The 19,458-nt window shown below is 40.8% G+C and overlaps 1 protein-coding gene across 3 annotated transcripts in view; it reads right to left on the bottom strand.

The window, feature by feature from the left end:
- Window positions 1–19,458, bottom strand: part of nipbla (NIPBL cohesin loading factor a) — a 529,062-nt gene that overhangs the window by 383,606 nt on the left and 125,998 nt on the right. For 2 of the 3 annotated variants that reach the window (XM_060834051.1, XM_060834067.1), the window contains exons 5-8: window positions 19,152–19,269; window positions 15,718–15,872; window positions 15,095–15,220; window positions 7,216–7,376 (exon numbers count right to left, since the gene is read on the bottom strand). In XM_060834051.1, the coding sequence (XP_060690034.1) occupies window positions 7,216–7,376; window positions 15,095–15,220; window positions 15,718–15,872; window positions 19,152–19,269 (560 nt within the window). The remainder of the gene's footprint in view (window positions 1–7,215; window positions 7,377–15,094; window positions 15,221–15,717; window positions 15,873–19,151; window positions 19,270–19,458) is intronic. The other variant, XM_060834059.1, reaches the window with a different exon arrangement.

Genomic DNA, 19,458 nt, shown 5'->3' with positions numbered 1-19,458 from the left:
GACACACTCAGGTACAGGATGAAAGCTACAGCGCTATATATGCTGCCCATATCAGACAGAGCTGGAGAAACCTGACCTGATGCTAAAACAAAATTGAACCGGCCTGTCCTCAGACTCAGGAGGAGGGATGTAGTGATTGTAACAAGGTCAACAGGTACCCTTATTAGACCAGATTAACATCACAATCAGAGAGTCCTTGCTGACTGAAATAAACAGGAGTGTTTGATGCTTTGCTCAGAGTTCACTGAAGTAGCTGGATCAGCGTCAAAGGTCCTCCATGTCTAAATAAGTGAGCTTGATGGGAATAGATTAGACTACTTACAGTGTGGAAACAGGCCCTTCGGCCCAACAAGTCCACACTGACCCGCCGAAGCGCAACCCACCCATACCCCGACATTTACCCCTTACCTAACACTACGGGCAATTTAGCATGGCCAATTCACCTGACCAGCACATCTTTGGACTGTGGGAGGAAACTGGAGCACCCGGAGGAAACCCATGCAGATACAGGGAGAACGTGCAAACTCCACACAGTCAGTCGCCTGAGGCGGGAATTGAACCCGGGTCTCTGGCGCTGGTGAGGCAGCAGTGCTAACCACTGTGCCACCGTGCCACCCAAATACTGGCATTTGTACAGGTATTTCCAAAAGGAAATTAGAAACTCAAGGGAGAGAGATATGGCTGTAATTATGAGCAGCATGGTGGCTCAGCAGTTTGCATTGCTACCTCAGTGCTTGGGACCTGGCTCAATTCCAGCCTTGGGTGACTGCGCATGTGTGAAGTCTGCATGTTCTTCCTGTGTCTGCATGGGTTTCCATTGGGTGTTCCGGTTCCCCCTCTCAGTCCAAAGATGTACAGGTTAAATGGATTGGCCATGTTAAATTATCTATAGTATCTAGGGATATACAGGCTAAGTAGGTTAGCCATGGTCAATGAGGAGTTATAGAAATAGGGTAGGTCTGGATCTGGGTAGGATGCTCTTCAGAGGGGCAGTGAGGACAAATATGGCCTTTTTCTGCACTATAGAGACTGTATGACTTCAATCAGCATACAGGTTGGGAAAACTAAATCTGTAGCTATAGTCTAGAGATGGATCCATTGGAGGGTATACATATGGGTCAATACATTGAGGAACCAACTCCAAGTAAAGGTCATCCTTGAATGGATATTGTGTAAAGAGGAAGGAATAACTAATAATGTACTTGTGGACACTTTGGGAAGGGTGACCACAATGAAAGAGAATTCTTCCTAAGGTACAGTGACATAGTTGTTTCTGATATTAGGATCTTGAATAAAGGAAATTATGACTGTATGAGCTGCAAGCTGGCTATGATAAACTGGAAATAGTTTTTTAAAGCGATGATAGTAGACAAGCAATGGCAAACATTTAAACAGTATATGGATGAACTGGACAGGTTCCAAAGTGGCACAAAAATGAAAGAGGAAATATGACCAGACCATGCCTAACAGGGAAATTAGGCATCGTACTAAATGCAAGGAAAAGGTGAACAAGTTGGCCAAAAAAGCAACAGACTTGAGAATTGGAACAGTTTAGATTGCAAAGAGAGACAAAATGACAAGTTCAGAGGAGGAAAATAGATTAAGAGCGTAGCTTGAAGGGAACGTACAAACTAATAAGAGCTTCCATGGTTATGTGAAGAGAAAAGGACTAGTAAAGATCACCTACAATCAGAAACAGGAAATTCATAATGGGAAACAAAGAGGTAACAGACCAATTAAATACATACTTTAGTTCTGTCTTCACAAGGAAGACACAAATAATATCCCAAAAATAAGGGAAAGATCAGATTGTTACAGGAAAAAGGAATTGAAAGAACCCAGTTTCAGTAGGGAAATGGTACTGGGGAAACTGACAAAATTGAAGACAGATAAATCCACAGGATTCATCACAAAGTACTTAAGCCCAAGAAACACCATGTGTATGAAGTCATCTTCCAAAATGCTGTAGCCTCTAACAGATTGGAGGATAGCTAAGGTAACCCATCTGTTTAACAGAGGCAGAAAAATCAGCAAATTATAGACGAGTTAGTTTTACATCAGGAGTGGGAAAAATGTTATAGTCCATTATAAAAGGTGTAACAACAGAACACTCGGTAGATAGGTGATAGAATCAGACAGAATCAGCATAGATTTATAAAGAGAAAATCATGCTTTACAAATCTGTTACAATTTTTAAAGGAGATAACTCAAAGTTGATGAGGGGGAGCCGGAGGTTACGATATAGTCCTACAAGCGATCAGCATGCAAACTTCAATTGGATGGGATTGGAGGTCATGTACTGAAACAGATCATGGACTGGTTAGCACAAGGGAAACAGAGTAGGAATAAATTAGACTTTTCCGAGTGACAAGCAGCGATTAGAGGAGTGATGCACCCACTGGACCCAGCTATTCAGAATGTATGTTAAGTACGGAAACTACATGTCACATTCGGAGAGTGCAAATGAAACTAAGCTTGGTAGACATTGGCATCTTCGCAATAAGGCAAAATTACCTTGGACTGGATGATGCAGAACCAACATGGCTCGAAACAAGAAATTCGACATTTCCAAGATCCCTTCGTACATCCACATCTAATATCATGTTTTGACCTTATTTAAAACCCTTTTGTAAATCCAAATATTTGGAGATCCAAATGTTTCCAGCTCTTCAATCAGCTTCTGCTCGAAACATAGACTCTCTTGCTCCCTGAATGCTGTTTGACCGGCTGTGCTTTTCCAGCACCACCCTTTTCAACTGATTTCCAGCATCTGCAGTCCTCACTTACTCGAAGCAAGAAATAACAAGGGGAACATGGTACTAGTTGGAATAGTCTATAGTGTGCCCTAACAATAGCTGCTCTGTAGGGCAGAAAATAAACCATGAGATAACTAGGGCATGTAAATAAGATATGAATGATTTTTATCTTAATGTAGATTCAGAAAATTGAACTGGCAAAGGTAGCCATGAGGAAGAATTTGGAGTGTTTTCAGGTAGTTTCCAGAAACAAATTTGTTGCGATTCCAAATTGTTGACCAGGTTATCTTGGATCTGGTCACATATAATGAAGAGGGCTTAATAAATAACCACAGGAAGAGATCCCCTTGGAAACAATGGCCATAAGACAATGATTCAGTCTTCAGTTTGAGAAAGGGAGAAACTTGGGCTAGAAACAACTATGCTAAAATTAAATAAGCATAATTACATAGTGATAAGAGCTGAGTTGGCCAGGCTAAACAGGGAAAGCAGAAACGACACTCAAGGAACAATGTCAGACATTTAAGAAAATAGTTCACTCACAGCAAAGATACCACGAAGAAGGAAGACTGTAGAAAATGCATAAATAGACAATGGTCAACTAAGGAAGTTAAGAATAGTTTCCAAGTGAAAAGACAAAACACGACGTGGCAAAATTTGCAGTAATTTCAGGATTGAGAGCGTTTTAAAAGCCAAGTTGGGTTAGGAAAAATACTTTTAAAAAAAATTTTTAAAAACAAATAAAACAAAAGATGACAACAAATAAAGGGAGAGAAAACAATCTGAGAGGGTAAACTAGCACGCAATACAATACCTTACTGACAGTAAGAGATCCTTTAAATGTACAAAATGGAAAAGAGGGGCTGAAATGAACACAGGCCCCTTGAGAAAATGCGGTTGGGAAAATAATAATGCAGAATCATGAAATAGCAGAAGAGTTGAATAAATACTTTACATCAGTTTTCACAAAGAATACATCAATGGCATTCCAAATGTACGAAACCATCAAGGAGGGAAAGTAGGGAGCAACTAAATACAATAGCAATCACTGGAGAAAAAGTACCTCAAAGTAATAAGGATAAATGCAACTAAATCCCTTGGTACTGACGGTTTATACTGAAGGAAGTAGCTAGTGGATGTACTGTCAGAATCTTCCAAAGATTCTGGAAAGATCCCAGAGAAGTGAAAAGCTTCCACTTAAAACCCATACTAAAAAAAGGGTAAGGATACAAAAAGCAGACAACTATAGGCCATTGAATTTAACATTTCTCATTGGGAAAATATTGGCACCTACAATAAAAGATTAATAACAGAGCATTTAGAAATGCATAGTAAAAATTAAGCAGAGTCAGAGTCAACACAGCTTCATGAAGGGGTAAAGAATTTTGAGGCAGTAACAAGCAGGACAAAGGGAAACCAGTAGATGTAACATAGTTGAATCTCCAAAATATTTGGATTTACAAAAGGATTTTAAATAAGGTCAAATCATGATATTAGGAGAGGTGGATGCACGAAGGGCTCTTGGTATCCTTGTACACATCAATGAAAATAGACAGTCAGGTGCAACAGGTAAATAGAAAGGTAAACGGTAGGTTGATCTTCATTATAAGAGGATGACAGTTCAGAGGTACGGATGCCTTACTGCTGGTAAAGAGGCGAGACCACACCTGGGAATAATTTGTGCAAGTTAGGCCTCTCTAGCTAAGGACATATTTTCCAGAGGGAGTGCAGTGGAGGTTCATTATGGTGATACTGGGGATGGCAGGAATGTCCTATAAAGAGAAAATGGTTGAACTGGGCTTCCATTGAATAGAAAATAAGAGTGCAACTGATAGAACATCATACATTTCAAAAAGGGCTGAACAGACTAGATGTCGGGACAGGCAAAATCAAAAGCATAAATTGCTGGAAAAATTGAGCAGGTCCAGTGACCCTTCACCAGAACTGACAGCAGCAAGGAAAAGATTGATATTTATGTAAATGATGGAAAACAAGTGGAGAGTAGGGCAATTGCAAGGGAAGGTGCCATGGAGACATGTTTAGATTGAAGGAGGAGTGTCCCAGAGGCAAAGGTCCCTGGAAGGCTAACAAGGGAGGGAGGGGAACGTGCACCCAATGGTGGCATTGCATTGGAGGCAGTGGAAATGGCAGCTAATGATCATATGGATGGGGATGCTGGTGGGATGGCAGGTGAGAATAAGGGGAGTTCTCTCGCCATTGTGAGAGGGAAGAGAAGGAGTGAGAGCCAAAGTGCGGGAGAGCAGTCGGATCAGCCGAAGAACCTGTCAACCACGATGCTGGGGAATCCTCAGCTGAGGAATAAAGTGGACACTTTAGAGACTACCTTGTCAATGTTGGCATCATCAGAACAAATACAACAAAGACAGACGAACTGGAAGAATGGAAGAGAATCCTTGCAGGAAGTACGGTGAGAGGATGTACTGTCATGGTAACGGTGGGAGTCAGTGGATTTGTGGTGGATATTGGTGACCACGTGAAGGAGAGAGTGGAGCAGACTTTGGAAGCAAAATAGATAAACTTGCCCAATTCTGGACAAGAGAACAAAGCAGCACTGATGTCATCAACATATGGAGAATGTGTTGTGGGTGGGGGCAGGAGTAGGACTGTAACAAGGAATGTTCCATGGACCCCAAAGAGACCATCATTACTGAGACCCACATGCGTACCCATGGAGAGGAGGATGCTTCCTGAGTGGGGGCAGTTTGGAATCAGGGGACACAATATCAGGACATGGGGTACACCACTTAGGACTGAGATAAAGCAACCCTCTTTTTCACTCAAAAGAATTCTAAAAGATGTAATAATGGAGCATTTAGAAATACATAAAAATCAAGCACTGCTTCATAAAGGGAAAATTGTGTCTTTGAGGTAACAAGCAGAATAGATAAAAAGAAACCAGTAGATTTAAAATGATTTGGATATTTATATTAGTAAACCTTTAGAATTCTCTACAACAGAAGGCTGTGGAACAGAATATATGAGAGAAATAGATAAACGTTTAGATTTTGAAGGCATTGAGGGGTATGGGGTGAAAACAGGAATGTGGATTGACAGAGGACCAGTGCAAGCTTGGTAGGATTAATCAGTCAATTGGCCAACTACTCCTTCTACTTTCTATGTGATCAGCTATACCCTGAGGGAACTGGACCCCAGAGAAGTTAGTCTCAAGCAAAAGAGGCAACAACTGAAGTGCTGTTGTTAGCTCAATATATAGCCTGGGCTAAGAACAGCTCATAATAAACTGAAGAGGCAACAGATGATTGCTAGCTCAGATAATTGAGGCTTACAGACGTTCATGGGGAGTGTGGCACACAGAAGGCCAGGAGCATAAACTTGATGCAGGTGGGAGCTGGAGATAAAGGATGTCCTGGATAGATGAGGGAGTTGGTACTGTGCTAGAAGTGAGATGCTGGATGCATCTCATGAAAGACTAAATTGCTCAATTCAGAAATCAGAAGCTCTCTCTTCAAAACAGGGAACTGAAATATCTCATAAGGGCGTAAGTAGCAGGAGGAGTGGATCATCTGGCCCCTTGAGCCTGCTTCACCATTCAATAAAGATCAAGGCTGACTTTTGAAGACTCAACTTCACTTATCCACCCACTCACCATAAACCTCAATTCTTTTCACCGTTCAAAATTTTAACCTTTGCCCTAAAAACATTCCAATGAGATAGCCTCAACTCTCAAAATATTTCAAAGGAATGTTGTGGTGTCTGACAGTTTGAGATGAAATGCATCTTAGTTGTGACTCCCAGTCAAAATGTAATTTGAGTTAGTTATAAAGTTGGTGTATTAACCACAGAATTCATATTTAAATTCATATTTACTTTATTAATTCTGTATGTTAAGAGTGACAGCACTACTGTTTTATTGACTTTGATACAGCAAAAATTATTCTGGTTGAGCATTTGAAACAATGGAATCTTAAAGGAATGGAAATTGTTTACTTCTGAAGAATACGTTGGGAGTCTTGGCCAAGGCTGAGAAAAGAGCTGCAGGTCTTAACAAAATGTGCCTCCAATTGATATGATGGAACTGGCAGAACTACATGAAATAGCGTAGTCAAGGGAATTAACTGTGTGAAAGCAAACAAAGAGGAGACAACCTGAATGTCAACACTTCAAAGTTTAAAGATAGTATTTAATTTGACGATTTTGCTACTGCAAACAATACTTTTTCAAATTATATAAAATAGGTGAAATCACTAAGGAATCAATCGTACTCTGGAATTTATGGAGCTGACTCATTGTCCAATCATTTTGCTGAAAGTTAACTTTCACGTAAAATTCAAAAGATCAATTTGACTTAAAATTACACTTAATTCCAACACAGATTTTCTGATTCAAAATTAAACTAGCATTGAATGCACTTGGCCCAAAGATAGTTGTTCAAATCCAAACATACAAACAGCTATTTCTGAATCAACTCTGTTCCTACCTCTGATCCAAGCCGATGCACCATGTGTATATAGTCCTCATTCGATCCATGTCTTGAATTATCTGAATGGTGATTGGATGAGGAGCTTGACATCTGACTTGTCACTTTACTATCATGAATATTCCGCATGCCACTGGGAATCATTGGGCTTGATACAGAAGCTGAAAAACACCATAATTTATTTTAATTAAGCTATTCTACATATGCATATCTGATTCACTTGTGGCAGGAAAGGGTCAACCATCAGTCCCCAAATGCAACCCTCTCTTGACAACCATGAAAAGCAAAATATTTCTAAGAAAAGTTCACTTCACTAAACAAAAATAAGCTAACCAAATGGATTAATATTGTTGTTTTAAAGACTGCTTCACTTTAGAACAAATTGATCTGAAACTTTAAATATCAGATGTAATCTAAAACAAAAGTACATATGATTCAAAATACATAGTTTTTACTTAACAGCTATGGTGATTTTCTGAAGATTCTTGCATAACACGGAGTTACAGTACTAGCAACAAGAGATGGATGTGAATCAATGGTTTCCATGAGCTGTGCAGCAATAGAAAGCTCCCAAACAATCCATGCACAAGTCAATCCCTTTAAGTTTCTTCTATGCATGGCTATATAACAAAATTTACGGGCTACAAATACTAAAATCACCCATGACTTCCAAAGAGAGAAATGGAGGATAGGTTGGTATTCACATACAATTATTTCTAATTACTTTCAAAGTTTAAGATTGAAAATTAGATTCTGGTTCAGCTCAAATAACAATCGAGGAATCAGGAATTTTGCTCAGAATTGGAGACAATCACATTCTTATCAGTATCTGGTGATGCCTGCAGAAAGACATGAGACAGAATCGACTGAACTTACTAATGTTGTGAAAAGTGCATAATATGCACAAATATCAATTTTGAAATGTGGATTTCAGAAAAGGCAGATGTTCTCTTTCATATAAATAGGATATTTACTCACTGGAGGAGTGACTAAATAGTCATTGAGATGTACAGCATGGAAACAGACCCTTCAGTCCAACCCGTCCATGCTGACCAGATATCCCAACCCAATCTAGTCCCACCTGCCAGCACCCAGCCCATATCCCTCCAAACCCTTCCTATTCATATACCCATCCAAATGCCTCTTAAATGTTGCAATTGTACCAGCCTCCACCACTTCCTCTGGCAGCTCATTCCATACATGCACCACCCTCTGTGAAAAAGTTGCCCCTTAGGTCTCTTTGATATCTTTCCCCTCTCACCATAAACCTATGCCCTCTAGTTCTGGAGTCCCCGACCCCAAGAAAAAGACTTTGCCAATTACCCTATCCATGCCTCTCCATGATAAACCTCTATAACATCACTACTCAGCCTCCAACACTCCAGGGAAAACAGACCCAGCCTGTTCAGCCTCTCTCTATAGCTCAAATCCTCCAACCCTGGCAACATCCTTGTAAATCTTTTCTGAACCCTTGCAAGTTTCACAACATCTTTCCAACTGTGGCCTAACCAATGTCCTGTACAGCCGCAACATGACCTCCCAACGCCTATACTCAATACTCGGACCAATAAAGGAAAGTATACCAAACGCTGCCTTCACTATCCTATATACCTGCGACTCCACTTTTACAAAACTATGAACCTGCACTCCAAGGTCTCTTTATTCAGCAGCACTCCCTAGGACCTTACCATTAAGTGTATAAGTCCTGCTAAGAATTGCTTTCCCAAAATGCAGCACCTCGCATTTATCTGAATTAAACTCCATCTGCCACTTCTCAGCCCATTGGCCCATCTTGTCCAGATCCTGTTGTAATCTGAGGTAATCCTCTTCGCTATACACTACACCTCCGATTTTGGTGTCATCTGCAAACTTACTAACTGTACCCCTTATGTTCGCATCCAAATCATTCACGTAAATGACAATAAGTAGAGGACCCAACACTGATCCTTGTGGCACTCCACTGGTCACAGGCCTCCAGCCTGAAAAAACAACCCTCCAACACCACCCTTTGTTTTCTACCTTTGAGCCAGTTCTGCATCCAAATGGCTAGGTCTCCCTGTATTCCGTGAGAGCTAACCTTGCTAATCAGTCTCCCATGGGGAACCTTGTCGAACGCCTTACTGATGGAACATGTCGCCAGAGAATAGGTGCCTGCACATCCCTGGAGTATTGATGTAAAGAGTTCATGAGTTGATGAAGGCACAGTAAACATGTCAGGCCAGTTGATTTAGTATCAAATTAGAAGAACCTAGGATGAGCAAGGGCTGTAGATGTCATATACTTTAGTAAGGTGTTTGAGAACATTCCCTATAGTAAACTAATGCAGAAAATGAAGTCACATGGTGTGCAGGGTGTTCTAGCTAGGTGGATAAAGAACTGATTGAGCAACAGGAAACAGAGTAGCAGTTGAAGGGAGTATCGCGAAATTGAGAAAGGTGACCAGTGGTGTTCCACAGTGATCAGTGTTGAGGCCACTGTTGTTTGTGATATACATAAATGATCTGGAAGAGGGCACTGTTGGTATGATCAGCAAGTTTTCAGATGACACGAAGATTGGTGAAGTAGCAGAAAGCACAACGGACTGTCAAAGAATACAGGAGAATATAGATAGACTGGAGAGTTGGGCAGAGAAGTGACATATGGAGTTCAATCCAGGCAAATGTGAGGTGATGCATTTTGGGAAGTCTAATTCTAGAGCAAATTACACACTGAACAGAAGAACCTTGGGAAAAGTTCATGAGCAGAGAGATCTGCTCAGGTCCACTGTACCTTGAAGGTGGTTGCACAGGTGGATAGAATGGTCAAGAAGGCATACGGTATGTTTGCCTTCATCGGACAGGGTATTGAGTACAAGAGCTGGCAGATGATGTTAAAATTGTACACAACATTGGTTCAGCGCATTTAGAATACTGTGTCGCCACATTACCGAAAGGATGTGGATGCTTTGGAGAGGGTGCAGAAAAGATTTACAATGATGTTGCCTGGTATGGAAGATGCTAGCTATAAAGAGAAGTTGAGTAGGTTATGTTTGTGGAAAAAGTGAGGACTGCAGATGGTGGAGATCAGAGCTGAAGAATGTGCTGCTGGAAAAGCGCAGCAGGTCAGGCAGCATCCAAGAAGCAGGAGAGTCCACGTTTCGGGCATAAACCCTTCTTCAGGTTATGTTTGTTTTCATTAGAGAAAAGGAGATTGAGGGGGGTCCTGATTGACATCTACAAAATCATGAAGGATATAGACAGGGTAGATAGAGATAAGCTTTTCCCCCAGGCTAAAGGATTCAATAACGAGAGGTCACGCTTTCAAGCTGAGAGGTGAAAGGTTTAAGGGGGATACATGTGGCAAGTACTTTACACGGAGGGTGGTAGGTGCCTGGAATGAGGTACCAGCAGAGGTAGTAGAGGCAGGGACGTTAGATTCATTTAAGATGCGTCTGAACAGATGCATGAGTAGGTGGGGAGCAGAAGGATTCAGATGCTTAGGAATTGGGTGACAGGTTAGACAGAAGATTTGGATCAGCTTAGGCTTGAAGGGCCAAAGAACCTATTCCTGGGCTGTAAATTTTCTTTGTTATTTGTAGCAAGGCCTTTGTTTTGTAAAATTCTGTTAAAACATAGGGTCGTTCTTGTGCTGTATTGTCCTTCAGCCCACGATGTTGTGCCAAACATATGTCAAATTAAACAGTCCAGTTCCAGACATGGTGTTGAGTTTAGAAGTTCAGGAACAAGTCAACAGAAGGGCTCAATCTGCGAAATTTCCAAAATAATGAGTTGATTTAGAAATTTGCTGGTTATTAGAAATTAGAAGGCTCTCAGTTTTGAAGAAAGTTCATGCCAACAAAGTTGGAAAGCTCTCATAGAATTGTCATCACAGTCCAAGGTCAAGAAGTTGTCAAAAATCCAGTTAAAGTAAAACCATAGAGTTTAGAGGAGAGTACAGTTCCTTCTAGAGCCACTGTAATGGATAGCACTGGGAATCAGTTTAAAACTTTGCTTTGCTGTGTTTTATAGATCTTGACAACTGCTTCAATATTTAGTTAACTTTTTTATGACAAATAATGTTAAATAAATTTCTTTTGTGTAATACACCGTTGTTCTGTTATTGAACAAAGTGATTAACCACCACGTGTACTACCTGAACAAATAAATAATAAAGCTGGGTTTCACCCTTGGATCTAACTTGTCCAGGAGAACCATCAGCTGGAATCATGACAGCTAAAATGCTCACTTCCTGTCTTCCCAGCTCCATATGATTAGCATTCACCATCTTCACCCTAATACTATTAGAACAGCCATGATCTCATTGAATATTGAAGCTGACTCAATGGGTTAATCAACTAGATAAAAACAAGGACTGCAGATGCTGGAAACCAGAGCCTAGATTAGAGTGGAGCTGGAAAAACACAGCAGGTCAGGCAGCATCCGAGGAGCAGGAAAATCAACGTTTTGGGCAAAAGCATTCCTGACGAAGGGATTTTCCTGCTCCTCGAATGCTGCCTGACCTGCTGTGCTTTTCCAGCACCACTCTAATCTAGTCAATGGGATGAATGGCCTGTGATCTTACTACTTAGTCTGGGCTAAAATTCAGTTGAACAGATTGATGGGAGGCCATTCCAAATGTTCATTGAAATAAACAAATCCAGAAATATAAAGGCTTTCAACAGCTATAAGGTTGAGATGGGTTATGTTATAAATATCGAATTAAGCATTCTTTGTCGTTGCAAAGAAATCAAGTCAAAAAGACACCAATGTTCAAACAATGTGGCTCACCTCTCATCCAATAGCAACAATGTCTGGCAAGTGCATACTACTGAACATTTTGTAAGGAACTACAATTACATGATCTTTTTCTTTAAGTTATCCTTTTCTCCATTTACCTTAAGTATCTCACCAAAATTTCCCAATTCTCAGGACAAAATCTGTAGTGTCTGCTACGTACCTTAAAACCATGAAAGACATTTTGCTGAGGACTCTTTTCATAGAACATAGAAAAATACAGCGATGGCCCTCGATGTTGCGCGGACCCAAGCCCACCTAACCTACATTAGCCCACTATCCTCCATATGCCTATCCAATGTCCGTTTAAGTGCCCATAAAGAGGGAGAATCCACCACTGCTACTGGCAGGGCATTCCATGAACTCATGACTCGCTGAGTAAAGAATCTACCCCTAACATCTGTCCTAAACCTACCACCCCTTAATTTAAAGCTATGCCCCCTCATAATAGCTGACTCCATGCGTGAAAAAAAAGTTCTCATGGTCAACCCTATCTAAACCCCTAATCATCTTGTACACCTCTATCAAGTCACCCCTAAACCTTCTCTTCTCCAATGAAAACAGCCCCAAGTGCCTCAGCCTTTCCTCATACGATCTTCCTACCATACCAGGCAACATCCTGGTAAACCTCCTCTGCACCCGTTCCAGTGCCTCCACACCCTTCCTATAGTATGGCGACCAAAACTGCACACAATACTCCAGATGCGGCCGCACCAGAGTCTTATACAACTGCAACATGACCTCAGGACTCCGGAACTCAATTCCTCTACCAATAAAAGCCAGTACGCCATATGCCTTCTTCACAGCACTATTTACCTGGGTGGCAACTTTCACAGAGATCTGTGCACATGGACACCAAGATCCCTCTGCTCATCAACACTAACAAGTATCCAACCACTAGCCCAGTACTCCATCTTCCTGTTACTCTTACCAAAGTGAATCACTTCACACTTAGCGACATTGAACTCCATTTGCCATCTTTCTGCCCAGCTCTGCAGCTCATCTATATCCCTCTGCAGCCTGCCACATCCTTCCTCACTGTCAACTCCACCGACTTTTGTATCATCCGCAAACTTGCTCACCCAACCTTCTAGCCCCTCCTCCAGGTCATTTATAAAAATGACAAACAGCAATGGTCCCAAAACAGATCCTTGCGGAACACCGCTAGTAACTGCACTCCAAGATGAACCTTTACCATCAACTACTACCCTCTGTCTTCTTCCAGCCAGCCAATTCCTAATCCAAACCTCCAACTCACCCTCAATGCCATACCTCCGTATTTTTTGCATCAGCCTACCATGGGAACCATATCAAACGCCTTACTAAAATCCATATACACCACATCTACTGCTTTACCCTCGTCTACCTCCTTAGTCACCTTCTCAAAGAATTCAATAAGGTTTGTGAGGCACGACCTGCCCTTCACAAAACCATGTTGACTATCCTTGATCACATTATTCCTATCCAGATGCTCATAAATCCTATCCCTTACAATTCTCTCTAAGACTTTGCCCACAACAGAAGTGAGACTCACCGGCCTATAGTTACTAGGGTTATCCCTACTCCCCTTCTTGAACAAGGGAACCACATTTGCTATCCTCCAGTCTTCTGGCACTATTCCTGTAGACAACAAGGACATAAAAATCAAGGCCAATGGCTCTGCAATCTCCTCCCTTGCTTCCCAGAAAATCCGAGGATAAATGCCATCAGGTCCAGGGGACTTAGCTATTTTCACCTCAAAGCTATCCATTCTAATTAATTGTGACTCAATATTAACATCGACATAATGTCCTGTTCCTGAGTGAATACTGACGAAAAGTATTCATTCGGTGTCTCCCCAATCTCTTCAGCCTCCATGCACAATCTTCCCACTACTATCCTTGACTGGACCTATTCCTACCCTAGTCTCTTTTATTCCTGACATACCTATAGAAAGCCTTTGGGTTTTCCCTTATCCTACCAAGGACTTTTCATGTCCCCTCCTTGCTGCTCTTAGCTCTCTCTTTAGATCCTTCCTGGCTACCTTATAACTCTCAATCGCCCCAATTGAACCTTCACGCCTCATCTTTACATAGGCCGACCTCTTCCCTTTAACAAGGGATTCAAATTCCTTATTAAACCACAGCTCCCTCACATGACCCTTTCCTCCCTGCCTGACAGGTACATACTTATCAAGGACACTCAATAGTTGCTCTTTGAACAAGCTCCACATATCGATTGCACCCTTCCCTTGAAGCCTACTTTTCCAAGCCACGTATCCTAAGTCATGCCTCACCGCATCATTACTTCCCTGTCCCCAGCTATATAACTCTTGCCCTGCAGTGCACACTCATCCCTCTCCATCACTAGAGTAAAATTCACCGAATTGTGGTCACTGTGGTCAAAGTGCTCAACTACCTCCAATTCTAACACCTGGCCTGGTTCGTTATCCAGAACCAAATCCAGTATGGCCTCACCTCTTGTTGGGAAGCATTCAAGCGCAATAGGTTTATTAATGAGTTTATGAAATTTCTGGAATGTCTAACTGAAGTATAAAAGAAATGAGGAGAATTCCATGTTTCATGCTCTCAATTTGTGTTGTAACTTTAAGTGTAATTTTGAACAATTAAACAGTCTGGTTAAAGTGCTTCTGGATACAGATCTGCCACTAGCAGTTAATTAAGCACAGATTGTATAGCCTACCAGTGTCAGACATTTGCCCTAACTAAATTAATTCCAAGTGGCAACACAATCGCAACTGTACGGAAACCGGCTGTTTTTTTTCCCAAAAAGAATTCAAGCAATCTAAATAATATCACTGACCGTTTTAATCAGAAAAAGATGCCATCCTATAAATATTCTTCAACTGTCAAGTGCTGACAGTAATTCAATAGAGCAATTAATGAAATGAATGCCTTGCCAATGGGAATTCCTGTCTGTTTAAATAAAACTGTAGTGTACAATATTGAGGATTCTAACTTGCTAGGATAGAAGGCTTGTTACACTTGTTTTATCTTCCCAAAACTGACGTACTAATTCTGTGTATTGCACAAGCATTTGCCACACATCTCCACTTATTTCATGCCCTGCTATATTATGCAGAACAGCTGAAGTGGTGCATTCTTTACCTAGCGTGGAGGTTGACTGTTGCTGCTGAGGAGAAGGCTGAGTCTGGACTATCAAACAGGGTTGCACAGGTCTCTGAGGACTCCCAGAATACGTAGGACCTGATACCAGGGGGGAACCATGCAACTCTAAGGACGGAAAAACAAGCATTCAGAACTATGAGCAAGAATTATGAACCACCACCTCCATTGCAGAAGCTTTACTTTATTCTTAAACTTCGCTTATGAATAAATCCTGGTACCAAAAAACACATTTGATTTCCCCAAATGAATCTCACCAAAGTAAGGCCTCTGAGCTATGTCAATGGTGCACTGGAATTGGGTAAAGCAGGGAAAACAGCTTAAGCTCCAGTGGAGCACCTAGTACCTAATCTCTCAGAGTATACCAAGTTACTATATTCCCAATATCAAACAACTAAGAAACATGTCTGACCCTATCTAGGATCCTGGAGAAGTTCATCTACCCACTTTAAAAGCAAACAGCACGTGGGATACAGTCAGGAGGGAATTGCTCTGGGAGACTCTAATGAAGAATCTATGGAGTATGAAAGTAGATTCTAGCAAACATCTTCAACATTTGCATGTGCTTGCAGGTCATTCATTTCCAAAATTTTCTCAGCTCTTACCTTGTTGTATCTGTTGATGTTGTGTATAGCTTGGAGGGTGTTGTGGATATTGCATGTAACTTGGAGGACTCTGGGGAGCATATGGACTGGGCACAGGACTGTTCTGTTGAGTCATGTATCTGTTGGCTGAACTCGACTGAGGTGGTACAAATCGACTGTAAACAAAAAGGAAACAACATTTACCCAAATTTCCACATTTGATCAGTTTATCTGCATCTGCATTGTCACAGCCTCCAAGGTTATCGGTCAAGAGCTGGAAAATAAACGTGTACAATTGGCCTCCTTCTATGCAGCATGCATCTATGAGTTTATTATGTAGGCATGTGGAAACCAATGATAAGTAGCAGCTTTTGAGAAGATTTGTAGCTCAGCTTGATGTCCTAGATGTAAGTTTGCTCAGAGCTGGACTATTCATTTTCGGACGTTTACAGAAACCTGAACACAAATAGAAAACGGGACATAACACCAGCACTTCACCGGAGGATCACTGATGATGTTATCTAGTATAGTGATGAAACATCTGAAAATGAACCTTCCAGCTCAGCCAGCAAACTTAAATCCACAATGGTAGTTAGGTCTTCCTTCCTAATGGAGAACTACTGTGACCAGTTCATTGTTTAAGCAATGAACTAGTTTGATGTACTAAATTCTCAGGCATGTTATATACCACAAGATGGGTATCCTTATCCATACATCTGAAAACCAAAAAGATCTAAATGAAACCGCTTTTTTTTCTGAAAGCAGCCTCAGACAGGCAGACCTGAACAGAACCAAAAGGACCCAAAAGAATGAAAATCCCAATGTTCTGAGCTATTTTTAAGAGGAAGAAACTTGGGGATAAAACACTACAGGCCTTAGGAAAGTGCCTCTATGATTACATATCTGTAGGAGTCAATTTCTTCAGCAGTAGAAGGTGATAGAGATGAAGTCACCAGACTATAAGATCATGCTCTCATTAGAGACATGACTTGGTGGTGCTTTATTTCGAGGATCACCACGCCTTAAGAGAGGGAGAACTTGAGAAGGATCCTTTTATGGTAACCTCAGCCAGTGTGGGAGCTGAAGCCACACTGCTGGAGTCACTTTGCATCACAAACTGGCCATCCAGTCAACTGAGCTTACTGACCATCTTAGTGGAAGGTGATAAAAGTCATTTGAAAGAGTAATTTTTAGGGCAAATAAGTTGTACCAAAGACCAAAATTATCCAATTTCTGAAAAGCAGTTGCGCCCCAAGGTTTCCAGATATAGGATATCAGACTTGTACTTTAATGCCGCATCTTGTAACATCATTCCTCTCCTCATGCTCAGCTCACAACTGACTACCAGAACATAGAAATAACAGTACAGTCAATTCTGATATAACACGATAGCTCAGTCCTAGTGCGATTACGCACTTAAGAAAATCGTGCAATAGTTGCGCCATTTAAAGTAATGGGGCCAGAATCACATTATAGCCATTACATGTAAGGGAAGTTTGCGTTCTGCAAATAACAGTCTAAGTTCTTCAATCGTGTTAAAGGTAAATCACATTGGAAGAAACAAGTGTTGTAGCAGAACTGACTGGATCCAGTTTCATCTTGTCTCTAGTTATGCCCATGATAAATAGACCCACCATCACTTTCTCCAGGGCAATTAAGCATGGGTAATAATGCTGGCCTAGCCAACACCACCAAAATCCAAACTGATAAAAAATGAGCTGAATTACTTTCATTCTCTTTCTCTGGCTTCCACCACCAGCCCCCACCAAGAAATACTTCACTGGTGAATGATACCAGCAACTTCTCTCTTTAACCTGGTAAGCTACATGTGACGCTTGTTTCACAATAGTCACAATCAAAAAGGAGAGATACTGGATTCACCAGTTTCTATGATAATTATCTTTTACAATCTTACAGAGCAATGAATTCCTGGACTTTGTCTTCAAATAAAAAGGGATCATTTACATTTGGTCTCATTCTAGCTATTCTTGCCACAAAATGAATGCTATTTAGATTTTAAAACAACATTCAAACTAACTTGCTTCTCCCCTCTCCACCCCAGTCCTGAACAATTATTTTTACATACATGCATGAGATGTGGGTATTGCTGGTTAGGCCAGTATTTTTTCAAGATTCCTAATTGCCCTCGAACTGATTGGCTATTTTAGTTAAGAATCACACACATTGCTGTGGGTCTGGAGTTACATGTAGGCCAGACCAGGTAAGGATGGCAGACTTCCTTCCCTAAAAAGGACATTAGTGGACCCTGTGGATGTTTTAATAATAAACAGTGGTTACATGGTAACCATTAGCCTAGAATTGAATTCCACATTTTAACTGAATTTAAATTTTACCACCTGCCATAATCAACAGCACAAGAATCATTTGCATACGTGAGGCTTCGTTAGTGCAAATGTGCAACTGGTGAAACCTTAAAATTTGGGATAGATGTTTTGGTTATGAACTTTGACTTGCAACAAATCTTTTTAAGGAATTTACTGATCAGGACTCAACAGCTAATCAGCAAAGAACTGAATGAAATAGAATTGGATAATAAAAACATTTGCACTGACTGAATGTATCACTTGTCAGCGGAACCATCATGGAACTGTGAACAGGTAAATACAGCAAGACTACTGACAAGAAATGAAATCAGGTATGTAGTGTGTTGCAAGTTTGTGGCCACGAGTCAGGTTTTTAAACTTTTTTTCTAAATACCCTGCGCACATGGAATATCACTAAGATAGCATTTATATAGTGCCTTTAATGCAATAAAATACCTCAATAGGTTTTACAGAGGCATTATAAAATAAATTATAATATCAAGCCACATTGGAGATATAGGGCAAGAACTAAACGATTGGTCAAAGAGCCAGGTTAAGGGGCACCTTAAAGGAAAAAGGTGAAGTAAACAGGCAGAGAACCTCAAGGAGAAAATTCCAGAGTTAGGGCCTAGGTGACTGACGGCTCAGTCAACAAAATGGAACAATTGTGTGTGCTTAAGAGGCCAGAGTTACAGAAACACAGGTAGAGTGGTGAGGTATGGAGGGATTTAGAGATGCAGAGTAGTGAGACATGAAGGCATTAAAAACAAGGATGTGAAGTTTAAAAATCAAGGTGTTACTTAACTACACATACAGAAGCTGAGCAAAAGTAAAAAAATAAGCTACAATTAAAAATAGAAGGATAGCAGAGATGTGACAGAACTTGCATTACTATTCAGAACAAACATATTGCCTGATCTAATATCATATATTGCATGAGTTTTTGGGATTAGCACCTTTGTTATCTGCTAAACATGACCATCCTAGAGAGCCCACACCATTTTATTTTTCATCTATTAACTGTTGAAAATGAGAATTGCAAACTACATTGAACAATAGATATTTAGTAACAAGTCACTATCAAACTATGTTCTGGAGATTCTACCAATGTGACAATATGTTGCATATTACCTGGAAGGACTGTGCGAGATTGTGGACTGTTGAAAAGTGGAGGATGCAGGGCTCCCATGTATGGAATTCTGGGGTAGTTTGTATTGTTGGTGTTGGATGATCTGTTGTTGCATAATACCTGAAACAGGACATGTTCATACATTGAAGCCAATTCAAAAACAAACTTGCATTTATAAAGCACTATTCATATCCTTAGGATGGTCCAAAGAATGTACTTTTACAAGTGCAATTACTTATTTTTGTAGGAAAATGAGCCAGCCAATTTGCACAGCAAAGCCCACAAATAGAAGATAATTTTATTTTTAGT

The sequence above is a fragment of the Hemiscyllium ocellatum genome, chromosome 2 (genome assembly GCF_020745735.1).
Source record: "Hemiscyllium ocellatum isolate sHemOce1 chromosome 2, sHemOce1.pat.X.cur, whole genome shotgun sequence".
Classification (NCBI taxonomy): Eukaryota; Metazoa; Chordata; class Chondrichthyes; order Orectolobiformes; family Hemiscylliidae; genus Hemiscyllium; species Hemiscyllium ocellatum.
Note: the sequence above shows the minus strand (reverse complement) of the source record. Positions and strands in the feature narration are given on the sequence as shown.